The 13,861-nt window shown below is 48.5% G+C and overlaps 1 protein-coding gene across 12 annotated transcripts in view; it reads right to left on the bottom strand.

The window, feature by feature from the left end:
• Positions 1-13,861, bottom strand: part of ARHGEF9 (Cdc42 guanine nucleotide exchange factor 9) — a 193,271-nt gene that overhangs the window by 102,526 nt on the left and 76,884 nt on the right. Inside the window, exons 1-2 of one of the 12 annotated variants that reach the window (XM_048960007.1) lie at positions 5,202-6,267; positions 1,344-1,405 (exon numbers count right to left, since the gene is read on the bottom strand). The exons of 7 other annotated variants lie outside the window; for them this stretch is intronic. In XM_048960007.1, the coding sequence (XP_048815964.1) occupies positions 1,344-1,405; positions 5,202-5,214 (75 nt within the window). In that variant the 5' untranslated portion in view covers positions 5,215-6,267. Of the gene's footprint in view, positions 1-1,343; positions 1,406-5,201; positions 6,268-13,861 lie in introns of those variants that run through there. 4 more of the 12 variants (XM_048960005.1, XM_048960006.1, XM_048960009.1 and 1 more) reach the window with 4 other exon arrangements.

Raw genomic sequence — 13,861 nt, 5'->3', positions numbered from 1 at the left:
CAGCCCTGGAAACGATGCTCCACTGGAGCAAGCCACTCCCGCACAGCCCTCAGGTCAGGCCTGTCCCTGGGGCATGATCAGGTGGCAGCAGCCAGGAGCCATGGCCACCTGCCTGTGCCACCGAGGATGAAGAAGCAGCAGCAGACATGTAGCTGCCACGGCTTCTGGCTCTGGTAGCAGCCCTGCCTCAGTTTACCCCTCTCCACCATGGGAATGGCGGCAGCTCCCTAAGAGTAGCACAGCCCTACAAAACCTTCTGTAGAACAACCCAGCCTCACTGTAAGCATGTTCCTTCCTCACAGCCCTGCTGTGAGCCCCAGGCCTGCCCAGTGTCCCATGCAGCACAGCACAGCACAGCGCTTATTGCCCTCAGCCCAGGTATGCCCTATGCACACTGTCAGTGTGGTGCTTCCCACAACACAAGACCAACACTTCACAAAAATTGCCTTTGGTTGAAAATCAGCAGCCAAGGCTGCAGGGCGCTTTGCTGCTGAGGACGATGGCACACTCAGAGGCAGCCCGGATCCTTCAGATGAAGGCTTGCTTCCAACCAGGGTCACAAGACATTCAACCATCACCAATTAGAAAAGAAATAAATCACGGTTCCTCCAGCAGCTCTTCCTCCAGGAGCCCCTATTTTTAGGCAGAATTATAAATCACTCCGGCTTGCCACCTCTCTCCACTCAAACACACAGAGTCCCACTGCCCTGCCACCGCCCCAGCGACGCTGTGCTGCGCAGGGACAGCAAGGAGAAGGGATACAAGGGGTGTGCTCAGTCTGCGCAGGCACGGTGCTGTGTTCCTTTGGGAAAGGGATCACAAGGAAGTGCAGGAACACGCCTAAGGCTGCGCAGTGAACTAATGGTACAACAGGAGTCCTGACAGCAGCTCCCGTGCCGCTGCTGCAACCACCTAACAGACCCATCCTCTTCATAACGCAGTACATAAGCGCCGTTATTACATGATCATTAGGCAGTTTTCCTCACGCTTCCCAACATGTGCTCATTGAAAATTCTTCAGTTAAAACTGCTATCAGTGCTCTCGGTCGCAACAGCGGCGGTAGCACTCCAGTAGGGGTACACACCGAGCACAGCTGTCACAGCCCCTTCAGGAAGGCACACATGGTAACAGCAGAGCCGCCCCACAACAGATGCACAGAACCCCGCAGCACACACAGCACAGCAGGACATGGACATGCAGCAGGCACTGCACAGGCACACAGAGCACCGCGGCTCCCACCACCACCAGCAGCACAGACGGAGACCGGCAACAACACCAAATGAAATGGACAGTGCACAAAAAGGGGGCTAGGCACAAACCAGAGCAAGCCAAACAAAACTTACATGGATTTTTGGCAATTTTCCTTCAGACATTATACACAGCGGTTGGGCTGTGTACTGAATACCTGATCCAAAAAGAAATATAACCACATTATGCAAACAGACAGGGGCAGGACCCAGGTGAACATGCAGCGCTAACGACATTCACCTACAGGACCAGCAAGCACCTCCGCATCCCCACCGCAGGGCTCCACCGGGGCCAATCCTCACTCACTACGGAGCGTAAGCAAGTGCCGTGCCGCTGCCATGGCGGGGGTCCAAATGGCAGGGCAGGGACGGGCCATCGCGTCAGAGCCCTCCGAGCTGTCCCGTCCCCCTCTAACTTGTCATGTGAGGTTTAATACAGAGCTGGGAAATAGCCAGAGAGGGAGGGGGGAGCCTTTAAAAAATGAATGGAGGCTCTCTCGGAGCATTAACATCACAGTGATTGTGGGGCCAGCACAAACCATCCCAACACGAAGCATCCCAACACGGATGCTTTGTTCTGAAGCATCCAAAGAAGGAGAAACGCTCCCTTCCCAGTGCTGAGAAGGGTGCCTGAATCCTGACGGCAACGGATTGCCGCACTTTTATGGACTGTGGGAAGCAGGGTTGCTATGATACAGTCAGAGGCATTTTCATGAATCCTGTGGCAAATAACATTGAATCCTGCTTAAGCAGACAAACAGCAAGTCAGCTCTCCCCCATCACCCTGCCTCAGAAACAACAGGAGCAATTGCTGAAAGAGATTTTATGTGTTATAATTATCCTATCTGCACATAAATGCACCATTTTCTTTGGGGCTGTGTTTTCAAGAGGGTCAGCATGTTGATTTCTTTACAGGGATGACCACTCTTCCCTCAGCTCTGGGCTCGAGCATTCCCATGAACAGGAGGAGCCCAATGCTGACAAATGGGGCTGAGCTATATGGCCAGGATCGACCCCAGCAGCCCCACTCACAGCCCATGTCCTCCCATAGAACTCAGGGCGGAGGAAGGCAGTCCCCCACCTCCATCTGTTACAGCACGCAGATTGCACCACACACTGTGCAAAGCATGCTTGCTTATGAGCAGAGGGGTCTGCGAGGAACAAGGAACATGGTCACCCCGAAAAGCCGCCAAACCAGACTGGCCTGGGTTGAGCTGCTCCTGAGGAGTACGGCAACACAGAGCTGCTCACCTCACTAACTGCTCTGCTATCGGGGCTGTCTGAGGCTCAGCTGCAGGCTTGGGGAATGCCGAAGTGCAGGCGCAAAAATGCCAAAATGGGGATGGAGGAGGTGGCTGAAGGCCCATTGGAAAAGGTAGAGCCTGAGGAATGCAGGTGGGAAAAAGACCTGACTAAACACAGCAAAAACCCCGGCTCTTGCTCTCTTTCCATGCTCCTTTCCTCTCTTTCTTCCTAGAGCCCAACAGGACGCCCAACACAGCACTGCTAAAACAACACCTGAAGTTTTTTTCTACATTGAACTTTCAAGGTGCTCTGCACAAACCTTACTTTATTTAATCCCACCAACCTTTGGGAGAGCAAAAACCCAGAAAGTATTATTAAATTTACACCAATCCCCTTTAAGCATGTTCCCTTATGGAAAAAATACACAAGTTTGCAGAAACCCCTATCCCGTGCCTGACATCTCTGTCCCTCCCCATGCACCCAAAGCCCCACGGTCCCCCAGCCCCACACGATGTCCCCGCAGGGACCAGGAGGTCCATCACGCCGGCACATATCAGCCACACACGCACACTGCCCGCTCTGCATCGAGGAATGCACCAGCACAGACTGAACACCCCAGCAGGTACCGAGCATTCCTCGTAGAAATCGTATTGAAAGGTAAACCTTGATGCCAAGGCTCTAGCAGCAAGGAAAATCAACATTCAGACACGGTTGCCTCTTATTTTTAACTCGCTGGCTTTTTTTGCATTTCATTTTTTCAGCCTTGCTCCCCCGAATTGTTTAAAACTGTTTCACCACAAGGGTTATTTTGGCTGCCAGCTGATTGATCCCCTCTCCTTGGTGATCTTTACTCCTTCATGATATTTCCAAGAGGTTCTGCAACCTATAAAACTAATGGCATCACACAGCTAACAGGAAAATGAAGCTGGTTGGAGCTGTTTAACGACCCAAACCATGCTCAGCATCCAAATGACTTTTCCTAGGGATGCTCGCTCAGTCTTATCCCTGATCCCTCTCCCCCAGGTAGCTCCCAGGGTGAGGACGCAGAGCCAGCAGGCACCGAGCAGGCGGTGCTGTGCCACGGGGTTTGGCATCGCTGGCCATTACCTGGGGCTGCTGCCATCACACTCCTCTGTCAGCTCAGCCAGCCAAATGTTACCACCCTGAGATCAGGGCTTTTTTTTTTTTCCCCTTTTATTTACAGCTAAGGACAGTTTCAGAGCCGCAGACCTACAGCATTTCACTCAATGTCCAACCGTGCCACCAGCCAAAAACAACTCTGCTCCCAACTCAGTCTATCTCCGCATTCAACTCGCAGCACAACTCATGGGAATGGCTGGGAGCCCCCATCTGTAAGCCCCATCCGTGCCTTTATTAATCAATTACTTTTTTTTTTTTTTCCTCTGGATCACTGAAGGACATCAGATAAATAATACAGCTGGAGGTGGCACCAACTGGTTAATTATCAAAGCAAAGTAATTCCAGTGAAGGCTATCGAGAGATCTAAGCATTTGCAAACTGTGATTTCTTAATTTTTGGAGCAAATCTGATTTTTGAAAGGGGAAAATATATTTAAAATAAAACTCCATCAGATTTCTAACAGAACAGTAATGAAATACAGAGGCATATTTCCAAGAGGAGAACGCATTGCTCTTTTCAGCCATCCCCTTCATACCCTCGCTGACTTGGTGCACTGGAACTGGAGCCCACAGCTGCTTGCAGGCTGTAAACATTGCAATTTGGGACCAGACACATCTCCCAGCAGACAGACCTCTTGCTGGTAGACACCTATTCACAGCAAGCCTATAATATGCAGCTCCGCACTTCATTTTCAAGAAAATCAATGTAAATAAAGTCACACAAAACAGCCCATCTTGAAATCTCATTATCCTTAAGGTGGGCAAAGATTTTCCCTACGTATATTACCAAAAACCATCAATATAAATACGCAGACATTAAAGAAGCTAAATAAGATTTCAAGAGAAACCAAAGCCAACCCATTTCCTCCATGTCTGTTTCTTTAGCAAAGGAAAACAAAGCATGCATCCCTGGATATTTTTGATATCTCCTTCTCAATCTGCAAGATATCAAGCACACACAGACAGAAGAAGCCCCGCAGGTTACATTCAGTCCCTCTCGCATCTCTTAAGAAAGGCACTAGGCTAAATCGGTGTGGACGTAGAATTTGGAGGCTTTTGGATTGAACATTGAGAAATCAAGTCAGATCATCAAGGCAACACAGATAAATAAAGACATTTGGGTTTTTCTCCCTCTTGTGTGGCTGAATGTTATTTTAGCAAAGATTTAATCCTTTAATAGGATTTCTCATCCCCCCCCCCGTTCCTCCCCCAAGCCAAAATGTCCAGAGCTCAATCCAATTGCAGGCAGCACCTCTCACCTGGCAGCTACATGGTTACTCTCACAGACATTCACATTAACTGCTTGCTGGAAATTTCGAACAAAACATCTCGTTATTAACTCGAGTCAGTATTTTAAAGGAAGCACAATAACAGCCCGTGCTGCTTACACACAGATATTTTCATTCTGCTTCTAACTACATACGTACAGCTCTATCTCTCTAGCACAGAACGACACAGGAATGGATGATCGCTATTATTTATCACATTTAAAACCCAGGCAAAAGCAGCTACACTTACAGGCATACTTAAAGACAAGACATGACAAAAGATTTAGGGAGAGATAATATACCAACGTCATACATATCACAGCGAGGCCATGTTGAAGCTCAACGCGTTCCCCCCTCAGTAAGAATCTCTCTCTCTCTCTCTCTCTCCTTTCTCTCTCTCTCCCGCTCTTGCTCTCTTGTTGAATTGCTAGTGGTAGTAGTAGCCCCCAACAGCTCAGGAGAAAAAATCCATTTAACGAGTGCCCAGGAAAAACATGAGTATGACATTCACAAGCAACAGCACCACAATCACTGCAAAAACGACCACCGTTTGAACATCCAAGGTCATGGTGCAATGCAGAACACTGTAGTGTTCGAGATGTGGGGCTGGCAGATTTGGAGAAGTCAACCTCTGCTCTGTAAGACTGTCCATACATCCACCATGCTAGAATAAAGGAGAAAACTGTTCCCGGTTTGGTTTGCTCGGAACGGTTTGTGGTCTGCTTTCAGTTTATCCCCCTAGCTGCTGTCTCTAGCTCATTCTGGAGCCCGCTAAGTGAAGCATCATCACAACCAGGGAGCACTAGAGACGCAAAATCCTTCCTTTAGGAAAGCAAGCGAGCGCTGTCTGCAAGCTTCTCTCTCTCTTCCCCCCTCTCTCGCCCGGTCTCTCGCTGGCTGGCTTGCTTTTTAATTCGTCAAGCCAGTGCAGATAAGAAGCCTGTGTGAGTGTGACAGCTCTGCAAGCTGCTGTGGCTGCATCTCGGTGCGAGGCGGACCCTTGCGCATACAAATCAGCGCCGGTGACCAGGCAGCGAAGGGATCCTAGCTGTCAGTCAAACGCAAAAGGAAGCGCTGGCTCCATAAATACGCGCATCTTCCGCCCGCCGCGGCAGCGAGCGCCGTGCCGGCACGTCTGTCTCTCCGCCGTCCGTGTGTCCGCCCGGCGCTCGGGGAAGCAGAGACGCGGTGGGAAGGCAGCGCTGGGCTCCACGAAGGCGGCTCCGGGCTCTCTGCGCAGCGCAGATGCCGTTCCCCACCGTCGCGGTACGCGGGGACACCGCTGCTCGGCTGCAACGCCCGCGCCGTGCTTCAGGGGAAGAGCGGCGCAGAGAGGCAGCGCTGCCGGGAGCACCCGGGTATGGGAGCGGGAGGGGAACGGGGGAGCCAAGCAGCCGCAGTAACAACACGGCAGCCCCTCGGAACGTGGAAATTCACGGGGAGCCTTGGAGGTGGGAACGGAGGGAATCACGTTTTTGAACTCTGGACAATCCTATCATAAACACATTGTTTACCCTCTCCCGTCAGCACCGCGCTGTTTTCTCCACGCTAAACACTGTCACTGCATTCTACAGATAGAGCTTTGTAAAAAGAGAAGCAGAGTGTAGGGGGGGATCTTTATTCCTCCTACAGCAGCCAGAAATGCCAATTCCTACATCAGCATTTACGGCCCAGATGCCAGTTGCTATCCCAGACCCAACAGTCACCTCAGAGCAGCATCACACATGCACACGCAAGGAGAAGTGCTCAGCTGGAAAAAGCAAATGATTTTACAGGCAAAGACAAATATAGAAACGTTGCCAATGCATATGCATTACATGCTGAGCTGCGCGGAGGCCGAGCGGCAGCGCGTTCCAGGAAAGCTGTTCTGCACAGCACACCCGGGGCGTGCAGGCAGGCGCCAGGCCAAGGCACTCCGAGAGTCCTCAGTTCGTGATCCAACAGCACGAGTGGAGGAGAACTCGGATGTGAGTGGCCATTGCCTAGAATTGGCGTACCGCAGTGTCAGGAGCTTTTCTTCCCATCACAGCACCCTTGGGTTAAGCAGGGGGTTTCATCTCTGCCATCCCCTTCTTTTTGTGAGACTTGAAAGCCAAAGGCTGTCCCACAGAGACTGAAGCATCCTGCTGTGTTCAAATAGAGCATCTCCCATTCATAAGAACAGTTATAGAAGATTTTTCACTCAGATATTTACAAGCAGCTTTAGAACCAGCCTGGGCAGACAGCTGCCCCATCAGCTGGGCTGGGGCCAGGTGAGGGATGCACAGCAGCACCAAGCTCCAACCTGCATTTCCTAGCACGTCTGCATTCTTAGGAGAGTTTGCCTTATGCAATTGTAGACAATTGGAACAGCAACCACACCGCAGATGTGGTGCATTTGTTGTAGCCAGACCAGACCAATACAGGCAATTTTCCAAAGCCCAAGTCTGAATTCCCGCAATCGCATCCCCCTCCTCACCCTGTGCCATCTACATCTGCTCAACCCTGAGAAGAGAGTGGCCAGTGGGGAATCCAGACACAGATCCCTCTGTGCCTCTGCATGCAGCCCAGGAGTGAGGAGGCAAAAAAACGGGGCAGGTAAAAGCATCTAAGGCCTAGGAACCATCCAGAAAAACAGTGCAGCAGCCACCACACATGCTCAATAGCTACTTCCGTAACCGAAAAAGAGGATTTCATTAGGAGCAATGTGCCTGGCATGTCTCAGGCAGTCATTCCGCAAGCGCTGAGCCACTCACAGCAGAGGGGAGGGCAAACAGAGGCTGCGAGGCCAGCCCCTGCCTGCAGCCCTGCCAGCCGCAAGCAGGAGGGTCCCCTCCACCCCGCGCCCCACGGCCGCTCGTGCGTCACCGCAGCTGCGGAGCTCAGCAGTGGCCATGGAGCTCCCAGTGGTGCTGCCCGAAATGCCGCACAGGGATGCGCCGGCACCCCACGGTATGCAGTGTAAGCATAGGGAAAATAGGGTATGTAACAGCAACCAAGGTTGATCAGCACAAAGGGATGTACTGCATACAGGCTCCCGTTTAAATTATTCACAGTATTCCCAGTACGTACTTGCTGCCTTATGTAATTTCCCATGCCTTCTGCGTGCACTAAATGTTAATTTTAATAGGGAAATGGATGATACTTTCTCTTGGAAGCCTTACCGAGAATAACACCTACACATCAGGGGTTTATATAAAACCACCCCAAAGTTTAACTTCATATAATGCTTTCTGGAAAGTTTGGTCTAATCTTCTGCATAGAATTAAACTGAGGAACAAGAAAACAAGACATGTAGCAGTTACATAAAACACTGCCTTCCTTCACAGCACAGCACATGCCCTGATATCACAGCAGCTCTCAGGAGCACAATTTGTAATGCAAGACCAGCAATGGCTTCTTCTGTATAAGAAAGCAGTTCTGAACTTCAGCAGCCCCCAGCAGGCACATCCAGAAGGAAGGAACCAGGGCTTCCACTAATACATCATACAGATATAAATCTGTATATACACATAGACAGGGATAGTGTATTCTGGGCTCCCACATAACAACCAAACCAGAAGGGCCATCCTCATAACATTAATTACAGTAACAGTAATTTTGAGGCATGCCTCTGAAGCAGGTGATGCCAAATCTTCAACCTCTATGTGCGTTAATACTTGAGTCAGCCATGTGACCACAACTCCCTCCAATGGATGTCTCCAGCAATTAGCACAACCCCCTGTCAGCTAACCAAATGCAGCTGTAAATCAGGAGCAAGGATTTATCATCTGAATGCTTAAAGGTCCTATATCCACCTCCCACTGACAGGTACACTGTCTCCTCATGAGCTGGTAGGATGGTCCAGGGGTGGGTAGCAGGAGCACAGGGTTTCAGCTTCAGTTCCCTGCTCTGCCATAGATCCTCTGCACAGATTAACAGCCTACACTGCAGTCTTGGATGTGCAGAGGCACCTGTGTTTTGCTAACACATCAGCTCCATCTTCCATTAATTGCACAAACAGAGCACTGACACCCACAACCCCAGCACAAATACACTGAATTACACTGATGCAGCTGGAGGGAGGCAGCGGGGCTGAAAACCCCAGTTCTGCCAGGCAAGGAGAACATGCTCAGCAGTCAGCCAAAGGAGATGATCCTTTCAGAGAACCCAGAAAAATGTCAGGCAGATCCCAGAGTGGGAATGTAACAGTTTGGAAAACAGCTACCAGTGATCTTAGAATGTGAGCAGCATCAGGTTCCTTCATGTTCCTTTTTGTGCCCAGACCCCATCACAGACCTACGTGGCACAATGAAAGAAGTTTAAACCCAGCATTTGCATTACTAATACTGCCCGTGAAGAGGAACAAGCAGCAGTGGGACCAAGGGATGGGTGGGCAGGGGAGGTGCAGCTGCTCCTCTGCTCTTCAGCCTCATCTGCTGGCACTTACCAGCTGCTGCCTACTGCATCCAGCACTTGAGGTGGGGCCCGAGCCCTCAGCTCTACTAGAGATTATAAAAGGACCTCCACAGTCATTATTTTTTTCTAAATCTAGTCAGGAATTAAGTTTAGATTTTCAAAGATTAAGTCAGATTATGATTTGCTAAATTTCCAAGAAAAGGAGGCTTTTCTTAAACTGGAAGCTGCCTCTTTTTCCTCTCTTCACTGCAAGCAGCAGGCAGAGCCCTCTTCTCCATCTTTCAGTCAGAGGGGAGGAGAGGGCTACACCAAAGGGAAACATTCTTCAAGAGACCCCAGCATTTTGTGTTTTTACAGACTGACCTCACTGGAAATCCCCAAGCACTTAACGTTCCTTACCCAAAGTGAGCTGCACACAAAATGGATGGATAACTGTAAAGTCAGGGCACAGGTTTTGGCAGTCAAATTTACCTTTTTCCACCCACTCATACTTCCTTGCCTTTCCACTCCATCTTGCAAATGCCATTGTTCCCCACTGTCCACGTGAACTCAGGACTTCCTTCCAGTAACTTTCTCTACTTCTTTCTTTTGCCATTCTTCCTTTTCCTTGCTTTCCACATCTACCTTAAAAGTTTCCACTTCACCTTGTCCTCTGATCCAGTCCTCCCTCCCTCAGCAGCCTATGCCCTCAACCAGAGAGAAACAACAAAGCAGAGCAGCAGGTGACAGTGACAAGCTCAACCTCCTCCAGCATTTTCCCTGCTAACTGCATAACACGCTTTAGCAAATTCATAGCATAGCTAGACAAGCAAATGATTCATGTACAGAACCAATATAAAATACAATTACAGAAAGACAAAGGAGAAAGGAGGAGAGGTGGGCAAGGATAAGTTGATGATCCCAAATGCTGCAGGGCATAAAATAGACTTTAGAAGAATTTCTGCAGAGGAGAAGGCTGAGATGAGAGCCTGCAAAGCAGAGAAAGGGAAGAGAAAGCGGATAGGGAACACAGCAGAGCACAACCCATGAAACAAGCAGCTCTCACAGCACAGCTAAGAGTACTGGAAAAGAGAGTAAGCTAAGTTTTGAGGCCATTTTTGCAGTGTTTAGAGAACGCAGTGCAGTGCTGGAGGCTGAGCTGGCTGTGCTGCATAACCTGCTTGACCAGCTGGCCAAGATCATTACACAAAGCTTAGAGGCTACAGTGATAGACTTGAGCATCTCTGGGTCACTGCTCTAAGTATTCCATGAAAACAAAACCCAAGAATTTCACCAAAGGATGGGAAGCACCACAGTGACATCCAGTGCTTGACCTTAGTAGATGTATTACATACACAAACATACAGAGCTAGGGCAAGTTGCAGTAGACAAACTCTTTCCTATTCTTTATCAGTTCTAACTCCATCACAGAAAACAAGAAGTGCTATATAACACAATTATGTCCCCAGTGTAGAGGTCGATTTATTTTCAGCCATTTCAATTAATACTAAGAGACAGACAACAATCAAAGGTAGGCCACGGTGTGCGTGAAGTACTTGTGCACCAGCCCTAGCTAACTGTTCATCTGCAACACAGCTTTCAAGAGAACAAGACTTAACTCTGTGAGCAAAGGCAGAAGTGACATGTCAGATACCAACCAAGGTTGGCTTTGGACCACCCCTGGAAACATCAGTTGATGATGGCTCCTTCTGCAAACTGATGCAGCATCTCAGCAGATTGTGCTCTTTTCTCTGTTGAAGAATTAAAGCATTTGCATCATGTTGGGAGGGCGAGACAGAGTCAAAGCCATGTATGTCACCATCGTCTTGTAAGGGATCCAGAATGCACGCATCCAACTGCAAGGCTCTACCCCAGCAGTGGCTGTGCCACCACAGGGGGTGATGTGCTGATATCATCGGGTTTCAGAGCTTTTGTAATACCATGCAAATGTCAGTGCTCAGATGGCACTGGGAGAGAGCCTGTCGGGGAAGTTGATCCCATTGGGCTTGTCTGGATTCCAGTGAGAAAGAGAAAACTATTTTTAAGATTATTTGAAGTTAAAGCATTAAGAAGGACTGAAATCTCAAGCCTCTGGCAATCATATGGCAAGTGCTTTCACTTCTACATACATCTGCTCCATATCCCAGCCTTTACTCTACAAGCATCTTTAGACTCACCAGTTTAGGAAAAGAAAAAAAGAAAAAAACTTTAAACCAACAGAAATCAGGCAAGGTAATATCAGTTACCCTGGTCACAGTAATAGACTTCAGGGACTGAGAAGGCTCGGTTTAGAAGATGACCTGTCACATTCAGACATTCCCTTTAACCTTACCTAAGCTCTCTTTTGTGTAAGAAACTGACCTAGAAAAATGCATACACATTTACTGCTACAGTTTACATCTCAGTCTCATTTCTGAGCTCAGCTGCAAGCGCATAACAGGACCAAAGTACAGAAAAACCCAGGACAAGCTCCCTCCTTTCACTGCTTCCTCAGTCAGTCTTACAGGAACTCCAGTCTGAATGCTCTCATTTCTAAATTAAATTGCACATATCTTTACATCAACACATCCCTGGACAAAGTGGTGAGTGGAAAAAAAAGTCATCACCCACTAACAACAACTACACTAATTCCAGGGTCAGCATCTTCAGTGTAACCCCTGAGAAGCACAGAAGTAGAGAAAAGAAATCTCTTGCCCATGAAAATCAAAGGGTGCACTTCAGCTTTGACGCAACACAGGAAGATCCTTTGAAACCCAACACACCACATGTCTCTTGCAGGTACAAAGCAACTCTAATGGAGTATTCTCACCTGCCCAAGTCTGCAGAGATCCAGCAATTAGCAGTGCAAGAGAGAGACACTGGGCAGCACGGAAACAGCACGATCCATGATGCACATACCTAAAAGCCACATCAGAAACTACACAGAGTATATATAGGGTAGAAAAGTTTTCAGTTCTGCTTTGTGCTTTTATTGACTAGCCTTAACAAAAGAATGGGTTTAACAAGGACTCTCTTGTATGAGGACTCCCCATTTTCTACCAATCATACCATAATCAGCACTACTTACGGGCATGGCCAAGTCAGATCTGCCCCAGTGCACCATAAAGAATACAAGGCTCATGAACTTGAAAGTCCTGACACGCTACACTCCTTAGGACTTATTGTTCAGCTTTTTACTGCTGCAGGTATTCACAAGATATGTATTAGGAAAGCAGAGCCCAGTCTCGTGACTTTCTGCTCAGTGTGGCAGTTGGGAGCAGAAGCCATGGCCCTACTTCATGCAAGAAGGATGGGGACAGAAAGGAGTCACACTTCCAGATCCTTGTAGCCCTCCTCATCTCCATTCTGCAACACTGCCTGCTTTAGCTGCCTCAGATAGTTCCTTGTCAAGATATTGAGGAAAGAAAAAAAACCATCTGATTAAGAGGCTGACCCATGGATCTCATGTTCTTCACACAAATTAACCTAGAGCTTTAAAGAGATTGCATATAAAATTTTCTCCCCCTCACTCTGCCTCCCGGATAGAAGAGAAGGAACAGCCTACTAAATCTGGCACTCATGTAATGAAGAAAACAACACAGAACAGCCAAATGAAGTCAGAATTCCAGCTGGGCATCAGTAGATGTACAAATAGAGTGTAAGACGCTCATTTTTATCTGCCATAATATTAGCATTAAATGTTAAAAAAAAGTTTACAGCTTTTTAAAATTTATTTTTAATTTCTCCAAGTCAGATAAATGAATGGCAGTGGGCTTTCAGTTCCTCCTCCTGCCCTGCTCAGCAGGATTGTCTGCAGCGAGAGCATGCAGGCTGCAGCCCTGTGGTGCTGCACAAAGCCCTCCAGGAGCGACCAGCCCTGCCTGGCTGCCCACTGCTCCTGACAACGCATGACTGCAGCGAGCCAAAGGGATGCTTGCTGGGCAGGATCACACGGACAAACCCGCCTGCAGAGGACATGGGGTTAGCACAACAGGCACAGAAAGGAACCTGACGTTGCCTTGGCTTCTTTAACAAGCACAAATTGCACTCCTGACTCACAGTGCCAACACTGAGGTGTAACAGGAAAATGACAAGGTTCCCTCTGCTACTCTGACTTGGTGTTTCAGGGCTTTTGAGTGCTTAAAGACTACAACCTGAAAATAATTACAGTAGAGAGGTGCAGTTTAATTGTTGGAACGACATGACCTTGGGTTAAATCCAAGGAATCCTGTAGCATGGCAGATCTGAGAGAGAGAAGGTGAGATCCCATCTGAACGGATTTGTGTACAAAAACAATGCTCTGGATGCAGTGAGAGCTAACTGGCACTGCGGAATAACAACTGGACTTCTCACCCACTTACTGGAACAGACATCAGGGACTTTGCAGCCTGAAACTGGCTCCTGGATACGGCACTCCTGCAGTTCTCTAACAACTCCTTCCCACATTACATAATAGGAAGAGTTATTTATTTTTTGATAAGATGCCTTTTCATAACAATAGAAACTATTGGAGACTGAGATAACTTGATGAATTTTTCCTATTATCTAAGAGCTTAGTCACTCAGGGAATTAGTCATGTTCAAAATAACAGCCAGGCTCAAAGAGATTCAGAGCAACCGTTCTGGAG

Source organism: Lagopus muta, chromosome 13, assembly GCF_023343835.1.
Source record: "Lagopus muta isolate bLagMut1 chromosome 13, bLagMut1 primary, whole genome shotgun sequence".
NCBI classification, from domain to species: Eukaryota; Metazoa; Chordata; class Aves; order Galliformes; family Phasianidae; genus Lagopus; species Lagopus muta.
This window is presented reverse-complemented; position numbering and strand designations above follow the sequence as displayed.